At 35.8% G+C, this 21,545-nt stretch overlaps 1 protein-coding gene across 3 annotated transcripts in view; it reads left to right on the top strand.

Moving 5' to 3' along the window:
- Positions 1–21,545, top strand: part of LOC109613166 (uncharacterized) — a 34,565-nt gene that overhangs the window by 8,332 nt on the left and 4,688 nt on the right. The window contains exons 3-4 of one of the 3 annotated variants that reach the window (XM_059122195.1): positions 13,485–13,957; positions 14,029–14,934. The exons of 1 other annotated variant lie outside the window; for it this stretch is intronic. In XM_059122195.1, the coding sequence (XP_058978178.1) occupies positions 13,673–13,957; positions 14,029–14,568 (825 nt within the window). In that variant the 5' untranslated portion in view covers positions 13,485–13,672 and the 3' untranslated portion in view covers positions 14,569–14,934. Of the gene's footprint in view, positions 1–13,252; positions 13,958–14,028; positions 14,935–21,545 lie in introns of those variants that run through there. One more of the 3 variants, XM_059122194.1, reaches the window with a different exon arrangement.

Here is a 21,545-nt window from a genome sequence, read left to right on the forward strand (position 1 = left end):
ATACCGCAGAACAACATTCGGGCAGCGTGTGACGGTTTTATTGGCCGTTTGAAGGCCATAAATCTAACCTTATTCTAAAATTTGATGCTATTTCCGACCTTTTTGCTTTCATTCAATAACATTTAAAAAAGAATAAAAATTATGGCGCTTGACCTTTTTCTAGTTTTTTAATCTCATCCTCTAGAGACATTATTTATCGGAAATATTTCAATTTTCGTATCCAAGTCCACGTTTCGTATAGCCCCCATATAACGGAACCTCCTTTTATTCGGTATTTTGACGATTTTAGCTACATTATTGTAGGGAATTGCCTGCCTATGCAGGTCCACGCATTCATATAGACCCCAAAATAACGTTAGCTACATATATTCGGTATTTTTAAGATTTTAACAGAATTTTTAACGGATTATATTTTTTTCAAAAGTGCAATTCTTCCGGTTAATTATGGAAAATAATATCATTCAAATGGCTGTCTTGGCTTGTCATTCAGTAGTATATTGTCCTTAAAGACGTCAATTGTCTTTGACTTGTCGACGTAATACTTATCTTTGACGTCACCCCACAAATAGTAGTTCAACGGTATCAAACCGTAGTTTCAATCGACATCATCTCATCGAGTGTTGCCAATATCCTCCACTTCAATTTTTGTGAATATAAAAATTCGTTAAAATTTGCCCGATAAAGTAACGGCCACTCCTTGCGAAGAAAAATGACACAATTATCTCTTTGAACCAAAATTTGCACCAAACAATGACTCGCTTTGTGTCCATCGGATTTTCAATGTAAATTCGTTTCGTTTGACTTGAATTGAAAAATCGATTTTCAAAACTGTCTATATCAACCATATCACCTAGATAAGCCACAATTCAGCAATCTCTTAAACATTTTCTTTTTAAACCAAAATTTAATTCAACTTCGATGAAAATCCCCTCTTTACTTTTCAGCAAAGACCTTCGGTTTGTACTGATATTTTTTCTGCTGGTAGTGACTCCCCGCAAAAAATCAATTCAATTTGCACCTTGAAAAAAAAAAAAAACAGAAAACTGCGAAAATAATTCACAGATATTTAGAATAATTGTTATTAATAGTTTTGGCCCCTTATCGCTGCATCCATCTATGCCATTAAAAAAAAAACAACCGAAAATATATGAGAACGGTGTTTTGGTGCAAAGCTTTTAAGTGCATTAAAAGATATTTGAATGTGTCATCAATAATGTTTCCGTTGCTTGTTTTTTTTTCGCTGTTGAACTGATGCTGCTCCTGTTGTTGCATTTGCAATTGTAGTCGTTGCTCGCTCGCTTGCTTTTAATAGAGTTGATGTTAGCGAGCGTGTGAAGGTGTGATACGTAAATGTTTTATTTCCGTTCCGTTCACCATCCGTTCGCCCCAAATCTATGCAGCAAGCGGTAGTGGCAGTTGGCAATAACACATGCAGATAACACCAATTTAATTTACAGATGCACGTAGAAATGTTAAATTTTTAAAACAAAATACGTGAAATCCGTGCATAACCATTTATTGTATTTTATGCGCCATCAACCGTTTTGCAGGGGGTTGGGGAGGATGCAATGCTTGCAAAGCTAAACGAATATATAAATATTCGACTAGTACCACCAGGGCGAATCATCGCAGTCATCGTCGTCGTAGTCATATGATTTTCTAGCCGGATACGGATGCTGTTGAAATACACTGATACATATGTACAAATGTTTGTGGGGCGATTCTAGCTTTTGGGGTTTTATTTATAACCCAGGGAAATTTTTTGGTGATGCTACATTGAGTTGAAGTTTTATTACAGACATAATAAGTGAATAATTGTAGCGAGTTGTATGTATTATGAGACTGAATTACAATGCAAGCTTTCCTAAGCGACAGATATATTGTCGGTAATACATTGCAGATCTCAAGGAGCTGAATTGAGGTATATATATTTTAAGCTATGATTCATTTGAGAAATTACTGAAAAAAAAAAATCGACCATTAATTGGAAACATGAAATGCGTCTTTCGGAATAAAAGTTTTTGCACTATTATAGGGCACAAAAATTCTACTTCAGTACCAAAAAAGTATTTCTTTTTTACTTCAGATACAAATATTGGTATGGGCAAAATTTCAAGAAAATCGAACAATTTTATGCAAAATCATAAATTCAATATTCATATCAGGGTTTTGATTGAGGAAATATTTAGATATAGCAAGTTGTGAAGCATTGCAATTGTGAGAGAAAATTGTGACCCTTTGCGGGTGTGGTACCAGAAAGGCTTGGCAGATATCTACCAACTTCACAACAGATCTTGCGTTAGCAATAATTTTTGCGTGTGTGTGAAATTTGAAAAGATTTGGATTTTTCTTTCATATTTTATGAGCGTTTCGTTTTTCAGAAATGTGAGATGAGATGTAGCAAGTCTAAAGGGAATCAGATGTTAATTTGGCGTTTTATGAGCTTCGTGAATATTTAACAGTTTGACGCTTGGGGGGGAGATACCAGACCTAGCACCGATAAAAATATTAGAATTTGCAAAGTGGGAGCAAAATTGGACTTTTTTTCTTTTTCTGTGCAGTAAAATATTTTCTGTAAAAATTTCGTGGATGTACCAGTTTGAGCCAATTCGGATATTCACTTCGAGAGTTATCGTGCCCCAGTCAGACATACAGACAGACGGACGGACGGAAACCCCTAGATCGACTCCAAATGTCCTGAAACGCATTTGATCCAAAGAGACCTTGGGTCTAAAACCGTTATTTCCATGAGGCACGTTTTGGCCGTATCAAATGATAAAAAACGGAATATCAGGGGTTGCCGTTATACAGGGACTATAGGAAAACAAAAACCTGCCTCAGAAAATAGAAGCTATTAGGATGGCCACTTTTTGCAATAAAATTGTCTGAAATTCTGCACAAGGAGTTCTTTGTGAATACTTTACCCCCTGAAAGAGAATTGTCTATGCAAGCCCACCATATCGCATATCCCCCGTATAACGGTATCCCCCAATATTCGGTATTTTTATGATTGTAGCTATATTTTTCGATGAAATTATCTAAAATTCTACACAGGGAGTTCTGTGGGAGTACTTTAATCCTTGTAGGAGATTTGTCTACAGGTGAAAGTTTTAGTATAGCAACCATATAACGGTACCCCAAATATTCGGTATTCATGATTTTAGCGAGATATTTCATCGGAGTTGCTTGAAATTTCGTATTGGAAGTTCGTAATGGGTACTTCAATCTATAACGGAAAATTGTCTATGCAGGTCTACGTCTTCGTATAGCCCCCTATATAACTGTAGCTCCAGATATTCGGTATTTTGGTGATATTAGCGACATTTTACAGGCTTTCCTTTATCAAATTTCGTAGTTTGGCTTCATAATAGGTGCTATAGCCTGTGACGGAAAGTTGCATATGCAGGCCCATGTCTTCGGATGGACCCCATATAACACTACCTCCAAATGTTCGGTATTTTGATAATTTTAGAGGCACTATAGACCAGAATGGTTTTAAATTCGGTATTCGAGATTTGTAATAGGTGCTACAGCCTGTGACCGAAAATTGCATATGCAGGTCTAAGTCTTCGTATAGCCCCCATATAACTGTAGCTTCAGATATTCGGTATTTTGATGATTTTAGCGACATTAACTACCGGAATTAGTTCGAATTTTGTATTTTAACTTCGAAATGGGTACTACAGCCTATGACAAAAAGTTTCATATTCAGGTCTTCGGATGGCCTCCCGATATAAAGATGCCTCCCGATTTGATGTTTTGATGATTTTAGATACATTATTTACCGGAATTGTGTCAAATTTCGTATTTGAAGTTCGTAATAGATACTACAACCTAAGACAGAAAATTGGCAGGTCCACGACTTCATATTATTTTATTCGGTATTTTGATGATATTAGCGACATTATTCACCAGAATTGTTTTTTTTTTGTATTTGAAGTTCGGAATCGGTACCACAGAGTATGGCAAAAAATTACTAATGCAGGTCTTTTATTATATATTTTTTTATTTATTATTCTTCCTCTCATAAAAATATGCAGTCTTTAGTCTTTTTTTAAGTCTTCAGCTTTATGCAGGTTTTTCAAAGGACTTTTATTTTTTTTGGCCTAGTTCAAATGTTGTTCTTTTTCCTGACTAAGATATGAACATTGAAGAGAAATGCTTCCTTCGAATTTATCTCTGTTTTTGGGAATCTAGTCCAATTTGGCTCTACAGAGACCTACGTTACACTGTGGCTCTATATTGGGAATTTTTGTAATTTTTTTCCACTGAGAAACCAAATTCCAAATTAAAAGTTTTTAAAAACCTTCATATACCTAAATTTAGGGAATACCATTTTATAATGGCTTTATTTTCTCGAAATTTTATATTTTTTAAAATATCTAAAATTAGAAAGTGCCATTATATAGGGGCTATATATAATAGTGGACCCATACTCGCGAAATTTATGAGGGAGAGTTCTGTCAGCTCAGAACTCTAAATGTCAAGTTACTTCTGATTGGATTTGAAATTTTAGTCGAAACCGTCAAAATGCCGAAAATTGGGAGGTACAGTAATATGAGGCCTATATAAAAAATACTGGAAAATTTTTGAAAATATTTAGTATGAAGAGATTATATCTATTCAGAACTCTTAGTGCCGAGTTACACATGATTTATTGTAAAATTGTGGAAAAAACATTCAAAATATCGAAAATCAGGAAGTAACCCTATAATGGCGGTCATACAGACACGTGAACCGATTTGTCTCATTTTTAATACCAAACAATCTAGGGGTAATATATATGTCTGAGCAACATTTTAAAGCGATTGAATGCTTCCCTGAATTAATCACTGTGCGTGGTAGAAGAGATTCTATACATAGTAAGGTATTTAAGCCTAGCATCTTCATAGAACTATTCCTCCCTTGTCATTTTTATGGCCGATGCCCAGCAATACTTTTCGCTGGGAAAGCGTGGAACACGCATTCCATTGCATTTTGCTGATACGCACCACCTCCCTCCACCCCAAACCCCACTCTCCCCCATACAGGTTAATGCAAAACAAATACAATCACATTTCCATTCAAATAAACCAATGCAAAATGAAATAAAACTGAGTGTAAGCTGAGACAACGAAAGCGGTGAAAATAAGCAGCGGTAACAAAAAACAAACACGATATGTTGTTGCACAATTACATATTCGTATTCTACATACATAAATACATGTGTAAGCGTGCTTACAAGAAGTGTGAGTGTGCGTGTGTGTGGGTGACTGCTCGTGTGTTCTATACGATTTACATAACATATTTCGAATCCTGGAAAGTTGGTTGTTGGTCGCTGTACCCGTTGCTCCATTACATCTTTAAGCAATCACCATTTCATTCCCATTGCAATATCACCCTTGCCACCGAATATCGTGCGCTGCAAAAGAGTAGCAGAAGAAAGAGTGAAGTGCTGGCACCGCAAACGGGATTATGTCAGTCAGTGTTTCTTGGCAAAAGGTACGCGATTTGAGTTGCAAAATTTTCGGTGGCAACCATTAAGGATACTTTGGGGAATATTCTTCTTGGCGTGCACACATACATACTCACATGTGTGTTTCTTTGTTTTCCTTTTCTTGGAGATTTACGGACGAAGGCGGTGAACACAGCAACCGCATTTAGTTAAAAACATATTTTCATCTCTTTGCTATCGCCGGCGTGCCCTCCTGCATTTCATTTTATGTTTGAAATGAATAGCATATATGTGCATGTGTGAGTGCATTCTCCATTCTTTTCGTTCGTTTGTGTTTTTTTCTTGCTTCTTGCATTATTCCCAAAAGTCCTGTTGCTGTTTGGAGGAGTCTTCCTTTGTTAAGGTATATTTTCCTTACATGCTGGTGGCAAGAAGACAAAGTTCCGTCTTTCTTTGGTCCTTGGTGTTCTTTGGGTTTTCTTTAGCTTTGTTTTATTTTTGGTTCTCGTTGCTGCTCTTGCTGTTGTTTTTATTGGTAAGTTTCGTTTTTCACTTGATCCCTTTTATTTGGTTTGTGGTTATTTTGAGAATTGTATTTCCGTGAACAGTGGGATTGTTGGAGATGGGAGCAAATCCGCAGCGCATAATAATGGGAGGAAGTTCAGATTTTATTTCTGCAAATTTTCATTAATTGCTTATAATTAATTAAGTTACTAGCATATAGACAGCTTATTGAATAATCTAAGACGTAGGTAATTTGAACATTTTCTATCCAGAAAGGAATGACAAATATCTGAGCTGATATGCTCGTCCTTTAAAGACTTTCTTCTTCCCTTAAGGACTTACAATATGTCTTCCCTACTAAGGATAAGATAAGATAAGATAAGACCCTATGGAGGGTATATTAACTTTGTCATTCCATTTGTAACTCCTCGAAATACTCATGTCTAGCTATGTCCGTCTGTCCGTCTGTTGTAATCACGCTATCTTTCGAACAAATAGAGATAGAAGGCTCAAAATTTGCACGCATGTTTATTTTGCCAGTGGGCAGGTTCGTAAACGTTTTCATATAGCCCCCATACAACGGTGCCAAATTCGGCATTTGAAGTTCCAAAGGGATACTACAGCCTATGACAGAAAATTGTCTGTGTAGGTCTACGTTTTCGTATAGCCCCCATATAGGTATCGTTATATTCGGTATTTTGATGATTTTGGAGTCATTATTCACCGGAAATCAAATTACGTATTTGAGTTCGTAATGGGAACTACAGTCTGTGACAGAAAATTATCTATGCAGATCCAGGTCTTCGTATAGGCCCCAATATCAGTACCTGCCTATTCGGTATTTTGACGATTTTAGGTACAATACCCACCGAAATTGTTTGAGATTTCGTATTTGAACTTTGTAATGAATGCTACAGCCTGTGACAGAACATTGTCTATGCCGGTATAGGTCTTCGCACAGCTCCGATATAACGATTCCACACTATATACGATATTTTGATGATTTTAGCTACAGTATTCACCGTTTATTTCAAGTTTCGAATTTGATTATGGTAATGACTTATGAAAAATAATGCCTATGTAGGTCCTCGTCGTATAGACCCCAATATAACGGCTATATTCGGTAATTTTAACAGAATTTTTTAAGGACTTTATTTTTTTGAAAATTCGATCCGACCGAACTTACTGCTTTTTAACTTGTTGTTATTAATATTGCTCTGAAAAAGTATTATTTTTTATTATTCAAAGGAAGTTCTTGGGATCTTTCAACCAGTCCAGACGTCATTTACCAGGACGTAGCTATTCGTAGAACCTTAAAAAATATCCCTAAAAATCCAACATATTTTAATAGGTTATTTTTTACTAGGAAGTTCTCAAAATATCCAATGTTTTTTTTACCAGGAAGACCTTGATACATATCTAAGATTTTTTGTCTACAGGTCGTTGAAAGATTTTTTTAAAAATTAGGATTTTTTTTACCATCTTTCAAATTCATTGATATTTATTCTTAGAATGTCCTGTTTTCCCAAGAATGCCCTGAAGGTCCTTAAAAATAGTGGATTTTTTTTGGAATGGAAAGAAAAATTCTTAAAAATACTCGCTGTGCTCAAAAAATCAAGATGCTTTACGGAAAGGAAAGGTTTTTTTAAACCTACACCACTATGCGTATTTAGAAGAGCTCTCGTGCACAATAAACCTGAAATGGGATAAATATATATGGGAGCTACATTCAAATCTGTTCCGATCTTGATAAAATTTGGCCGAGGTATTTCTGGGCTGCATTTGATATCTGGTAGCAAATACTATTTTTGTGGAGTGTATCAGATGAAACATATATAGTTATACCTGAATCGATTTTCTCCAAATTTGATTTACTTGCTTCTAGAGTGAATGATGAAGAACTAAATTTCAGATCATTTGGTGCATCTCGCTTCCTTCTCCATGCTACAAACAAATTCACAAAGACATAATACCCTTACCACTATGTGGAGTAAAAATTAATATTTTTTATCAAAAGGTCCCTAAAAAATTAAAGGTTCATGAAGTGCCGGAAAGTCTCTAAAAGTCTTTCTTAAATATTTGAAAAAAATGCTTACAAATCTTAGCACATTTTTTAAAAATATACACCAGACCAAAGTATCACAAACATATTAAGATGCTCAAAATTGGACGAAATAATAGAGTCGTAGTGGGTCGATATTAGGTAGGTATTTTAAAAATTTTCTATCCAGAAAGGAATCATAAATATCTGAGCTGATATGCTCTTCCTATAGGGACTTTCTTCTTCCCTTAAGGACTAAGATTTTTGAGAATTGAGATAGAAGGCTCAAATTTTGCACACATGTTTATTTTGCCAGTAGGCAGGTTAAGTTCGTAAATGGACCATGTAGGTCCACGTTTTCAACGTTTCAACAACGGTACCTCCCGATATTTGGTATTTTGATGGTTTTTGCGACATTATTCATCGGAATTGTTTCAAATTTGGCATTTGAAGTTCCAAAGGGTCGATATTGTCCATTTTCGCACCAGACACTGCTACAAGTATTGGGATTTGCACAATTTGATCAAAATTGGATGATCCGTTCTTGTTGTATACGGAAAATTATTTTCTGTGAAAATTTTGGCCTTTTGTGGGGGAGGTTTTGGAAGGAGTGAACCTATATTGCCCAACTCTGAACTCGTTCTAAGTTTGACAACAACATTACGATGTACCATGTATTGAATCATATCGGATGCTATTTTCGAGAATTATCTTGCGCACCAGCCAGCCAGACAGACGGACGGACACCTCTAGATCGAACCCAAATGTCCTGAAACGGATTTGGTCTAAAACCGTTATTTCGATGAGGTGCGGTTTGACTGTATAAAATGATATATGCCCTCTGTCGCCATATGACTCTGGGTATAAATATTACGATGAACTAAGTTTGGATCAATTTCAGACTGAGGATATTAAAACAAATTTTGAATTATTGGATATAGCCTTTACCATCCCATTGTGCACAGCTGTGCATTTACTCATTTGACTGTACACTTTTGCACACAACCAATGTGTGGGTCGGTTGGCCGTTGGTTGCTGTTGAAAGTTCCAATTCTTTAGAGTTTACAATTTCGCGTGTTAAAGAGAAATACCATATTACATTTACTTTAAATGCAATTTTTCATATAAAATGTTAAAAGAGAATTTCTTTTTTTTCGGGTTTTTATAAATAAAATGTTGCATTGTGTGGATAGATGATGTTGGTTTGAAACAGAGCTGTACAAATTGTTTCATAACTAAGATTTTTTTGGACAATGTTTATTTTCTTACAAATTGTAATGCACATGCTAAAGCAGACTTTAGAAGGTGATTATCTGGCTTTTATTGTTAACATGTGTTTTTAAACTATTTCACATGATTTCAATCATACATCGTACAAATGTAGGTCTCCAATTAAAGGACTTTAAATATATTCGAATATTTTAGCCATAATTAGATCCAGTGGGCAGATGTGATGTATTGCAAAATTTTCAACTTTTGTGGGGAGGAGAAATCTTTCTTCCAATTATTTGATAGATAAGTTATTAATGTAAGCTCTTATATCATTGCTGCCAATAGCTTCAGTATATTCTTTCGATTTCCTCTTTTTATGTTAATGCACACAAATTTATCGTTTTAGTCCAATTAATTAATTTTCCACATCAACGCTTCTTCGCATGAATCGAGGACACTTTTGACCTTCGATTGTTGTCGTTGTTGTCTTTTTAAATGGCTAAACATTAATCACCGAATACACTCATTAATGAGATTCATTCCGTCCGAAGTCAGTCAAGCATTGGTGAATGAGTTAATGTTGGTTGATTTCATACAAAAGGCGATAAATGGATTGTAAATTAATGTTTGCAAAATGAAATGAAAGCCTTACAATTTAATATTTAAATTAACTTTAGTCAATTTAGTTACAAAAACAATATGTTTTATAAAATTCACTCCAAACGCATTGTTTGGACGTGCCACTTGTAGTTCATATCCATTCAACTCGAACATCGTTGTCCATACGTTTATCCAAAGCATTTTGAATTTGAACATTTACAACAGCATCCTCTGTCATTACAGACTTCTTGCCATGAACGTACGGGTATTCTTCGAATGCTCATAACAATGGCAATGAGGTTTTACCATTTAACGAAACTAAATCCCGACATTCATTCGTGATGTTTGCATTGCATTGTAATGTTCCTTAAATAAATTCTGGAGGTTTGTTGAAAATTTTCCTTGTCAAAATATGGTTAAGTGGAGAAATTTATTCATGAATTGTGTGTATATGTATGTATATGTGTGCGTGTGAGTTGTGGAGTGCGATAGTTAATGATGATTTTAAAGTTGTGCAATAAAATCATTTATCATTTTATGCATCCCAATTTTCAACTACAAATTCAGTTGTTATACCCTACAGTTCTATATTTTTTATGTTAATTCTATAAGTATCTGGGCACATTTGGTGGCTAGCAAATATAAGCTAGCATAGCATTATATTAGAACCATAAAAATAAAATTGGATCACAGTCGCCAAAATATGTACATAGAACATGCAAAGTCATAATATATGGGCTGTGTCAAAATTTGCTAGATAATGTCTTACAATATGCGCAAAGAAGTTAAAATGCTAAGATTACAACAGATCCGATCCTGAAGGTGCGTAAATCTGCCTACACCACATAGTGATAAGGTATTATGTCTTTGGGTATTTGGTTGTAACATGGGGAATAAAGCGAGATAGATCATTAGTTACTTTTGAGGATCTTCATAGAATCATTTACTGAGTCAATTTATACATGTCAGTCCGTCCGTCTGTCCATGTATTTTTGTGAAGAAAATTAAGGTCGATTGAGATGAAATTTTCCCAACAATATTTGTTTGGCCCAAGGACGAACCCTATTGAAATTGTGAGAATAGCTCCCATATATATCTTCGACCGATTTCGGGCTAATTGTGCACCAAATGGACAATATCAGTCCAAATGACCTGAATTTTGACACATGCGACCGATATCAGTCTAGAAGCAAGTACATCACGTTTGATGAAAATCGGTTCAGATATACCTATAGCTCCCATATATATGTTTCATTCGATTTGGTGTTTAAGTCCCTAACATTCTTAATATGAACTCCACGAGAATGATGTTTGGTACTAGATATCAAATACGGCCCAGCAATACCTGTTTCAAAATTGTGTTCAGCGATGAAGCGCATTTTTGGCTTAACGGGACCAATTCACAAGAGTCTCTACAGACTCCATTACATCCAGAAAATGCACCGTATGGTGCGGTTTTCACGCTAGTGGCATCATCGGACCTTATTTCTTCAAAAATGAGGCCGGAGCTCGCGTTACGGTCAATGGAGATCGTTACCGCACCATGATCAATACTTTTCTTTTAAAAAAAATGGATGGTTTTAACAGAATGGCGTTACGTGCCATACGGCGAACGTAACCACCGACTTATTGAAATCAAAATTTGGCTATAAGTTGATTTCGAGAAGTGGGCCTGTCTATTGGCCTCCAAGGTCGTGCGATTTGACATCTCTCGATATTTCCTGTGGGGCTACGTGAAGTCACTGGTTTATGATGATAAACCAGCAACAATTGACGCCTTGGAGGCCAGCATTGTTCGTGTTATTCGTGACATACGGCCAGCAGTGCTCGAAAAGGTGGCCAAAAATTGGACGTCCAGAATGCACTTCAGCAAGAACAGTCGCGGTGCCCATATGACCGAAATCATTTTCAAATGTTAATGTCACGTGTTAATGTTGTGTTATTTTTTAAAATTTCAAGTTCTATCGGGCTTAAAAAACACCCTTTATATGTTTCATCCGATTTGGAGTTTAAGTCCCTCACCTTCGTAATATGCACTCCACAAGAGTGATATATGGTACCAGAAATCAGACACGGCATGTGACAGAAAGCTAATAATTTCCATAGAGTTGACTTTTGTCTGAAGGCAGATCAGGTTCAAAGATGAGCTATATCGGTCAACGTTGTCATATAACCCCCGTATAATTGTGTGTCCCGATATTCGGTAATTTGATTTTTTGATTTTAGCCTTAGTTATTTGCGAAGTAGCTTAAAATTCAATACACACTCGATAAAAAATTGTATATTTACATATTCGGTATTTTAACGATTTTTGCAACAGTTTCTAGTGGAATAGCTTAAAGTTCGGTATTTGGAGTTCAAAATGAATTCTATTTCCAGTGACAGAAAATTGTCTAAATAGGACCACGTTTTTCTATAGTCCCCATATAACGCATAAACAGAATATTTTTACATGAAGTGAAAAGTTTGGCAGGGAGGAAATTAATTCTTTTTTTTGGGTTAGACCCAATCTAACAAAAGTATTAAAAGGAATGAGTCGATGTTGTCGATTTTCTCAACTGAAGTAAGTTTGAAAATAATGTATAGGATGCCCTACCGACATTTATCTTTTTATACCCCACACCACACTGTGGGACACAGCATTACGTTCTGGTGCATTTGTTCGTAACATGCAGAAGGAAGCGAGAGAGACCTATAGAACGTCATGCAGGTTGTCATACCTTGATATCAGACTTGACTTCGGTGCAAAATTCAAGGATCAAGTTCAACTTGTTCGCATTAAGTAAATTTTCAGCATTTTTAGTACAAAAAAATCAATATGTTTGTACCATCTCTCTTATGGCTTCATACCTCATGCCTTATCGAAATAAAGGATTTAGGTTCTAGGTATCTTTGGACGAGATTCGTTGTAAGACATTTTTCTTGTAGGTGCACACTATAACTCTCGTAGAGAGTATGTGGTTTTATCTAAACTTGGTACATTATAATATTTCTAACAGACTTTATCGAGTATTGATCTTTTAACTCCTACCAAAATTCTACCATTTACCAAAAATTCACTCGGCTGCGAAACTTGCTCGCGAGCAGTATTGCTTGAAGAGTGGGTATTTTATACGAAGTCTACTCTTCACACTTTTGTGAAAAAGTGTTGAAAGTTAGAGTGGGAGACCAAGAGCTTTCTCTATGAGTGGGGAGGGGGGAGTGTATAAAAAATACACATACACAGAAAAACAACGGTATGGCAAAAATATTAAGAGTGCTCGCCAAGAGTACAATCTGCTCAATTTTGAATGAATTTTGCTCCCACTTGAAAACGAGGCAAATATGCCGATTCCAATTCGAGCAATATTGAACATTTGCATGATGTCTTTTTCTGCTCCCGGGGGCGTTCCCGCTTGAATTGAAGTAATTTTTACTCTTTGTATAAATTCGAGTGCGTTTTTCAAAGGTCTGGATAAAGCTGGCCATAGACGAACGATTTGTTGGTGTGATTTGCAAATTTATTGCTGCGATTTATTGCATATCGTTTCTCCACACACGCTCGAACAAATCATAATTCGGCCGACGTTGAAGAGTAAGCATATGCTACGAAGCGGATGATGTTCATTTTGTGTTTGAACTTCGGTTTGTGCTTCTGTTTGAATTTTGTGGCAGAAAATTTTTTATTTAACAATTGGTTTTTTCTGTTGATAGGAAACTTAAAAAAACATGTGCGACGATGCAGCGGCTGGTGCAGCTGCGCTTTTAATTATATATACATGTTTCGACATGGAAAATAAAAAACAAGAAAAGAAAAAAATCGAAAAAAAAGAAAAAGAAAATGGAGTGAAGAGTGGCTGCTCGAAAGAAAAAAGCATTCCCATGTAGCAACGCTCAAAAATATGGAAATGCTTACTCCAAGGGATTATAAAAATTTTTTACGCATGGATGTAGATACCTATGAAGAACTATTAAGGTGGGTAACGCCAGCAATAAAAAAGGAGGACACAGTGATGCGTGACGCTATTACGCCAAATGAAAGACTTTCAGCGACGTTACGCTTCCTTGCTTCTGGGCAAAGCTATGAGGACCTTAAATTTCTAACCAAAATATCGGCCCAAAGTCTTGGTGGAATCATATTGGAGACGTCGAAAGCTATTATTGCAGCACTAAAACCATTTATTAAGGTAAGTGAAAATGTTAATATCAAATTCTGGTTGCAGTTTATTTTATTTTTTTATAAATATTTTATTTTTAGATGCCACGCAACCCTGATCAATGGAAAACAATTGCCAATGACTTCGAAAATAGATGGAATTTTAATCACTGCGTGGGAGCCATCGACGGAAAGCATGTGAATATAGTGAAACCGTCTAAATCTGGCTCGTACTTCTACAATTACAAGAAAAACTTCAGTATTGTGATGATGGCACTGGTGGGCGCAAATTATGAGTTTTTAATGGTCGAGGTTGGAATAAATGGAAGATGTTCAGATGCTGGTGTTTTTGCTCAGTCGAAGTTAAAGCAAATGTACGACGATTATGGATTGAATTTGCCAGCCCCGGAAATGTTACCGTTAACCGAAGATGTGGTTCCATATGTTAAGTTAAGATGGTCAAAATACCACAGCGACGGCACGTATATATCCTCAGCACATGCACCTGACCTTTCGCTTTTGCGCATCTTCTGCAGCTCCCTTCTGTACGTTGTTCGTAGGCAATTATATTTTTTTTTTTACTACGTCCACCGAAGCATTTTTGTCAACCTCTTTCCATTTTGTTACGAGTTTTTCCCATGATTTTTGTTTTTCTAATTTGTCTTTATATTTTTCACTTTTTGTTTGCCAAATGGCATTTCCATTTTTTAACACTTCAAAAAATTCTATCATAAAGTCTTTGCTTGCCATTTTTTGTGTGCACTACACGACCTTTCGTTACAATGGTTGAAGAGCAACTGAAATGGCAAAATGGCTTGAAATTTGCGCAGTAGCCCACACACGTATGATTTGTTTGCCAACAAATTGCAAGTTTTTGAAAATTTTCAAACACTTGCAATTTGTTCGCAAACTACCCCACAGACGTAAAAACGCGACCACAAACCCAACAAATTGCTCGAATTTATCTTTCGTCTATGGCCAGCTTAAGACAGAGGTAACAATCGAATATAGACAATATTGGTGCACTTACTCCAGGGAAGTAAAGGTCTAAATTTTGAATACTAATATCTCTCTCAATCTAAACAATTGGTCCACTGCTTGTGGTACATCCCCAAAAGGGGAATAATAACTCTGATTTCGCAGGAATATAACAGTAACAATATATCTCCAGTTTTCTTAAAACTTTGCAAATTTAAATTTGTTGGTTCTAATGTAAATTTGGGATATGTAGGTCCAATTTCGCCAAGGGTATATGTAGTAAAATACTGAGGGAATCGAATTTAGGAGAGAAATTTTGGTTCGGTAAAAATTTTGTTTTGTTGCCCTTTAAGCAGAGGTAATAATATAGTCCAAACTTCATACATTGTTACATTCGATTAACGCTTAATCTGGTGGGGTCACTTTTACTTATAATAAAAAGTACATTAAGTGTACTATTTACTTTGAACTTCGAATATATTCTCCACTTGGTACCCCCCGAAAAATTGTTTAAATATTGAAAAATCCAAACATTGTCAACTAAGGTCAAACCATACGCTGAAATAATGTATCAGTCGACAAATCGATTAATAGTATTTATTAAATAATTATCAAAAGATTTATATCTCTTCACTGCGAAGGGCGTACAATCTTCGTCAATACCATTCCCATTGCAGTTCCCACTTGCTGTTTCCCATTATTGTTGTGATTTATATCTTTGTTTGCACTTTATGAAGTTCAACCGTGAATTTCGTAAGCCAGTGGAAGGAAGTGAAAGTATGCAAAGTTAATTTTTCTTATTCCACTTTCATGGGTAATGCTTCGCTTCCTCTTTGAATTACTGCAATTGCATTCATAATTTTATAGCTCGTTTTTTCTTTGTTCTTTTTTCATTCTTATCTCCTTTAGGGTAATATGTTTATATATGTATGTGCGAATCTCATTGTAATGGTATTGGTGGCTGCAACCGTGATTGCAACCAAAGATGCAGCAACAGACTGAAGAAGAAGTGGGTTTTTGGAGAGAATGTTTTTAAGTATTTTTTTTTGTTTGAGTTTAAACTTTAAAATAGCTATGCGTGAAATTAAGAAAAAAGAAATTGGGAAAATAGGTTAGAAAAACATATTTGGCGAAGTCTTTGCACTTAAAACTTTTGAATGTGTTTATTAGATTCCAGAGGAAAAATTATTTGGAAATTGGAAAAGAAGATATTTAAATTTAAATTTTAAAATGGCTTTTTTTATACCCTGCACCACATGGTGGTAAGGTATTATGTCTTTGTGCATTTGTTTGTAACATGTAGAAGGAAGCGAGATAGACTCATAGTTACTTTTGAGGATCTTTATAAAGACACTTTCTGAGTCGATTTATGCATGTCAGTCCATTTGTCCGTCCGTCCATGTATTCTTGTGAAGAAAAAGCAGATCGCATTTACTATCAAATTGAGATGAAATTTTCCAAACAATGTTTGTTTGGCCCAAGGAAGAACCTCATTAAAATTGTGCCCCAAATGCCCAATATGACCTTCATTTTGGCTCATCCGACCGAATTCAATCTAAAGGCAAGTACATCAAATTTGGAGAAAATCGGTTCAGATATAACTATAGCACCCAAATATATATGTTTCATCCGATTTGGTATTTCAGTCATCCGATATCAAATACAGCCCAGAAATACCTTGGCCAAATTTTATGGAGATCGATTTGGATATAACTCCCATATACATCCTTAATCCCTTTCCGAAATATCGGAAATAGCATTAAATTTTAGAATAAGTTTAGATTTGTTCGAATTGGCCACCTTTGGCACGAATTATGGTCTGAAACGGCCAATGAAAAGGTCCATTCTCGGCGAGGCGCTTGCTTGAGATGATCGACACTTTAGTATTTTTTAGTGCCAACCTTGCTTTTCAAAATACTCCAGGCACAATAGTCCCACGGATTGGTATCCGGAGATTTTGGTGGCCATTGTGCGCTGGAAATAAAGCGAGGAACCTCATTTTGTAACCATTCTTTGGTGGCGCGTGCTGAATGCGATATTGCTGAGTTCTGTTGGGATATCCAAGGTATGTGGCCAAAATGTTTGCGTGCCCAAGGCTTTAATACACCCTCCAGAATATTTTCGCGATAATATTCGGCATTTATTCTGATGCCACGGTCGATTAATGCGAGCGGAGAGCGACCATCGGCTGTTATGGCGGCCCACACCATCACCATGGCCGGCGCTTGAGTTCTGGTGGCCAACCGAAGGTGCACATTTTCAGCTGACCTCTTTGGCAAGTAGATACGATCATTTTGTTTGTTTACAAACTGCTGGACAATGAATTTTTTCTCATCGGAGAAACCCAAATTCGGCAGTTCAGAACTTTTAGCTCTTTTAAGTCTAGCTCTTTTGAGTCTATTTTCTTTCTGTTGTGATGTAAGTTCTTGGACTTTTTGGAATTTCAATGACTTTACCCCGAGCTCATTTTTCAATATTTGCCGAATGGAATATTGCGATATGTTCAGCTCACGAACCATTTTTCGGCCACGCGGGTTTCGATCAAGTCGTTTATTTACTTCTCAAACCATTTCTGCTGATGTTACTGTTTCTTCCATCCACTTCCTTCACATCGGGCTACGCTACCATTATCACGGTAAGGAGCGATGGTACGAGACACAAAAGAAATATTTACATTTAAATGCTGGAGTGCTCTAACGATAGCCACTTGTGGTTTTCCAACCAAATATAAAGAAATCACACCATCGCGCTTGAATTCCATCACGAAAAACATTTTTAATGGAAAATTCTCACCAAAATGCTTTTGTTCGCTTGTAAACAATATCATGAGCTGTCACTGGAATAATTTTAACAGCTGTCTGACGAGTGGCTTAGAAATGGCGGCAGTCTGAAGTTGGTTACAGTTTTTTCATCTCATTGGGCTTCTTAAGCCTGATATTATTGCCATTTCAAATCCTTTAATAAGAGAAAGCACACTTCGATGGATATTAAGTTGAGCCCATCTTCTATGGTCAGCCTGAGTAAAATGCAAACCCATTTTTATGCTACAATCTTTTATTACATAATTTTTTCAAACATTTAATAATTTTTATTTAAATCCCTATCAAAGGCATCTTCCAGTTGCTGATTCATCCATATATGAATTATTTCATTTTAACAACAATTGCGAAAAAATATTCTTGGATAACCAATTATTTATTGAATTATATTTTTTGCTGTTGTTAACACATTTCGTTTGTGGTCGCTCTCCTACCTTTGACAATGATACAATATTTTATTTTAAAATAAATTGCATTGCACACCATGCAGTATTGAGGCGTGGGAAGGAGGGGGGCGTAAATGCCTCCAGTTAGTCATTTATTTATTTTGGAATCTTTATCAAAACAACAGTGATAAATACGATGCATGGCACTGCAGCGACAATGCGGCAAATTGCATCAGGAGTGGCCATTTTTTATTTGAATTATTACAGAAGGCAACAGTGGATGATGAAAAAAAAAAAAAAAAACTAAAAGAAACGAACCACCGAGCGAACTGAACGAAAGAATGAACAAACGATGTTATATAAAAATGCAAATTTTCTTTTGTTGCTCATAGCTCCCCAGTCTCCAGCTACGTTTATTTTTATATGTATGTGATAGTGGTTCATTGCCTGTCACCTACACAGGGTTGCCAGCGCATGATGCAAAATGTACTCGAGATAAAATAATGCCCGTGAAGATAAATTTTAAAATATAATAGCAAAGGCACAAACCAATCGTATTTTGTGTTGGTGCACAAAGGGTTAACTGAAAAATAGTTTTTTTTTAATATTAATTTTTTTACTAGTTTTTGAATAAATGTAGAACTTATGATAAAAACAATTCTTCTAAATTAATTTAACAGAAAAAATTAAACAATTTCCCGACGAGGACGAACAACTTCAGTGGGGTTGGCGGTGGGGAAACTGCATGGAAAATGCTGAATTGCACAAAAACTATGATTCACATAATACCAAGTGATACTATTTTAGAACATTTCTTAACCTTGAAGTTTGAATTTCCAAAAATCCGTTGGTACATCTATCCTGCTCTCCATCAGTGACTCTCATTTCAATTTTTATTACTTTTCGTATCCTTTTAGTACGAGATTCCAAAAACCCAGTTTTATCAGTTTCCTACGTACCAAGACTGACCCTCATTCAAAATTTCAAGATTTTAACATCAGCTTCTTCGTCTGGGCGTTGAATCTCAGTCAGTCAGTTATTTACTATTTACTACTCTTTTTAATATAGAGATTTATGTCAAGTAAATCATACAATGATCATTTTTTAATGCGTAATTCGGCGTTAAAGCGTTTGAACTTTGAAATTGTGAGAATTAATAAATGAGAGCAATATCAACCTCGATTTTCACTAAAATTTGACGGAGTCGTTTTTTTAAAAAACCCTCCAACTTCTCTTCTTCAACTGTTCCGATGTTGTTAAAACAGAGTAGAATGTAACGTTTATTTTAGAACAATGTGTAATTTCGTTTTGACCGAACATTTCCACATTGCAATTTCATAGAACCAAAACTGTGCGATGGCAGATCCTCTCATATGGTCATATTTTAGTGCCATCTAACATTCTATGATGGTTCTGTGGACATTTTTCAGGATTCTGAACAAAATGAAGTAGGTTGGTAATATAAACATAAAATATGTTTAATGTTTATAAAATTCTTATATTCTCAATCATATGGCTATGGAGGGTATACAGGGTGAGATAAAAAACTACAACAAAGTCAAATGACATAATTTTTAAATTTTATTGAATTAAAGCAAATAATGTCGGAAATAGCATCAAATTTTAGAATAAGTATAGATTGGTTCGAATTGGTCACCTTTGGCACGAATTATGACCTCCAAACAGCCAATGAAACCGTCACACGTGCGGTATTTTGGCCCATTCCCGGTGAAGTGCTTGCTTGACTTTGATCGAGTTCGGAGATGGGCAATATTGGTTCACACCTTCTGGTACCTCCCCCACAAAGGGTCTACATTTGGAATAGTTAACTCTTTTAAAATATTAAATATGAGTCCGATTTTGTTCAAATTTCACACATCTCAATATTTCTACTAACACAAGATCTGCTGTGAAGATGGCATATATTGGTGTACATCTTCTAGGATATCGCCCACAACGGGTCAAAATTTCGAATAGCCATGAAGCTCATAAAACGCGAAATGGGCAACCAATTCTTTGGGCACTAGGCATATCCCAATATTTCATAGGATCTGTCATAAAGATGATATACATCGGTAACTCCTTCTGATACCTCCCCCACAACGGTGCTAACATTTTAAGTAATCAAAACCCTCATAAAATGCGGAATAAACATCTGAGTCCTTCTTAGCTTGGCACATTCCTATATTAATATTGATAAAGATCTGGTGGAGAAATGAAATGAAATGAAAAAACCGATATTTATGGCTTACCCGTTCTAGTGCCTACCCCGCAATTGGTCACAATTTTCAATACTTTCGAAACAAGTCAGCTAATTTTTTCAAACTTGATATGTCTCTATATTTTTCTCAACCGAAGATCTGATGTGAATACGAAATTTATCGGCCAACTTCTTCGGGCACCTCACCACAAAAGTTCAACATGTTGATTGTTCGGGCTCACAATAGATACGTCTTCTATATGAAGACGTGGATCTGTATTTTAGATTCCAAATTATCTGCCTTTACATTCCAAATTATCTGCCAGAGAAGGCATCGCCTATTACGAACTCCAAGTACCGATTGTAAGATAATTATCTTAAACTTAAAAAAGCTGTAAGTTCGGCCGGGCCGAACTTTTAATACCCTCCACCGCATGGAACAAATTTGGCAATTTTCAAAAAATAAAATCCGTTAAAAATTATATTAAAATCTTAAAAAATATATCCGTCATACTAGGGTCTAAACGACAACGTGGACTTGAATGGGCAACTATTGTCATGAGCCATTACAATATTCAAATGCGAAACTTGAAAAACAAAAAAAACGGTGAATAATGTAGCTAAAATCACAATATGGAGAGGTACTATTATATAGAGGCTATACCCAAATGTGGACCTGCACAGACACTTTTATGTCATAGGATGTAATATCCATTTCGAACTTCAAATACCAAATTTGAAACAATTCCGGTAAATAATGTTGCCAAAATCATCAAAATACCGAATGTCGGGAGGTAGCCTTATATGGGGGCTATACGAAGACGTGGACCTGCACAGACAATTTTCTGTCTTAGTCTGTAGTATCGATTTCGAACTTCAAATACCAAATTTGAAACAATCCCGGTGAATGTCGTTAAAATCATATCATATCCGAATATCAGGAGGTACTGTTATATGGGGACAATACGATGACGTTCCTAAACCTGCTGTGGACCTCTTTAACCCATTTTCAATATCAATCCATTTTCAATTGATTATCCGTAATCGGCGCGAACAGCGCTCAATTGACGATTGTATGCATAAGGTATGAAAATAGAAAAGATCAATTAGATTCATTTTGTACGTATCATCTCATCAAATTCTGCCCATCTCAATCCAACAGCGTTAATATATCGGTCCACAGCTTTTGTTACATCAACCACAAAAAATCCCCAGATTTTAATCAATAGTAATGAT

Source organism: Musca domestica, unplaced genomic scaffold (genome assembly GCF_030504385.1).
Source record: "Musca domestica strain aabys unplaced genomic scaffold, Musca_domestica.polishedcontigs.V.1.1 2, whole genome shotgun sequence".
NCBI classification, from domain to species: Eukaryota; Metazoa; Arthropoda; class Insecta; order Diptera; family Muscidae; genus Musca; species Musca domestica.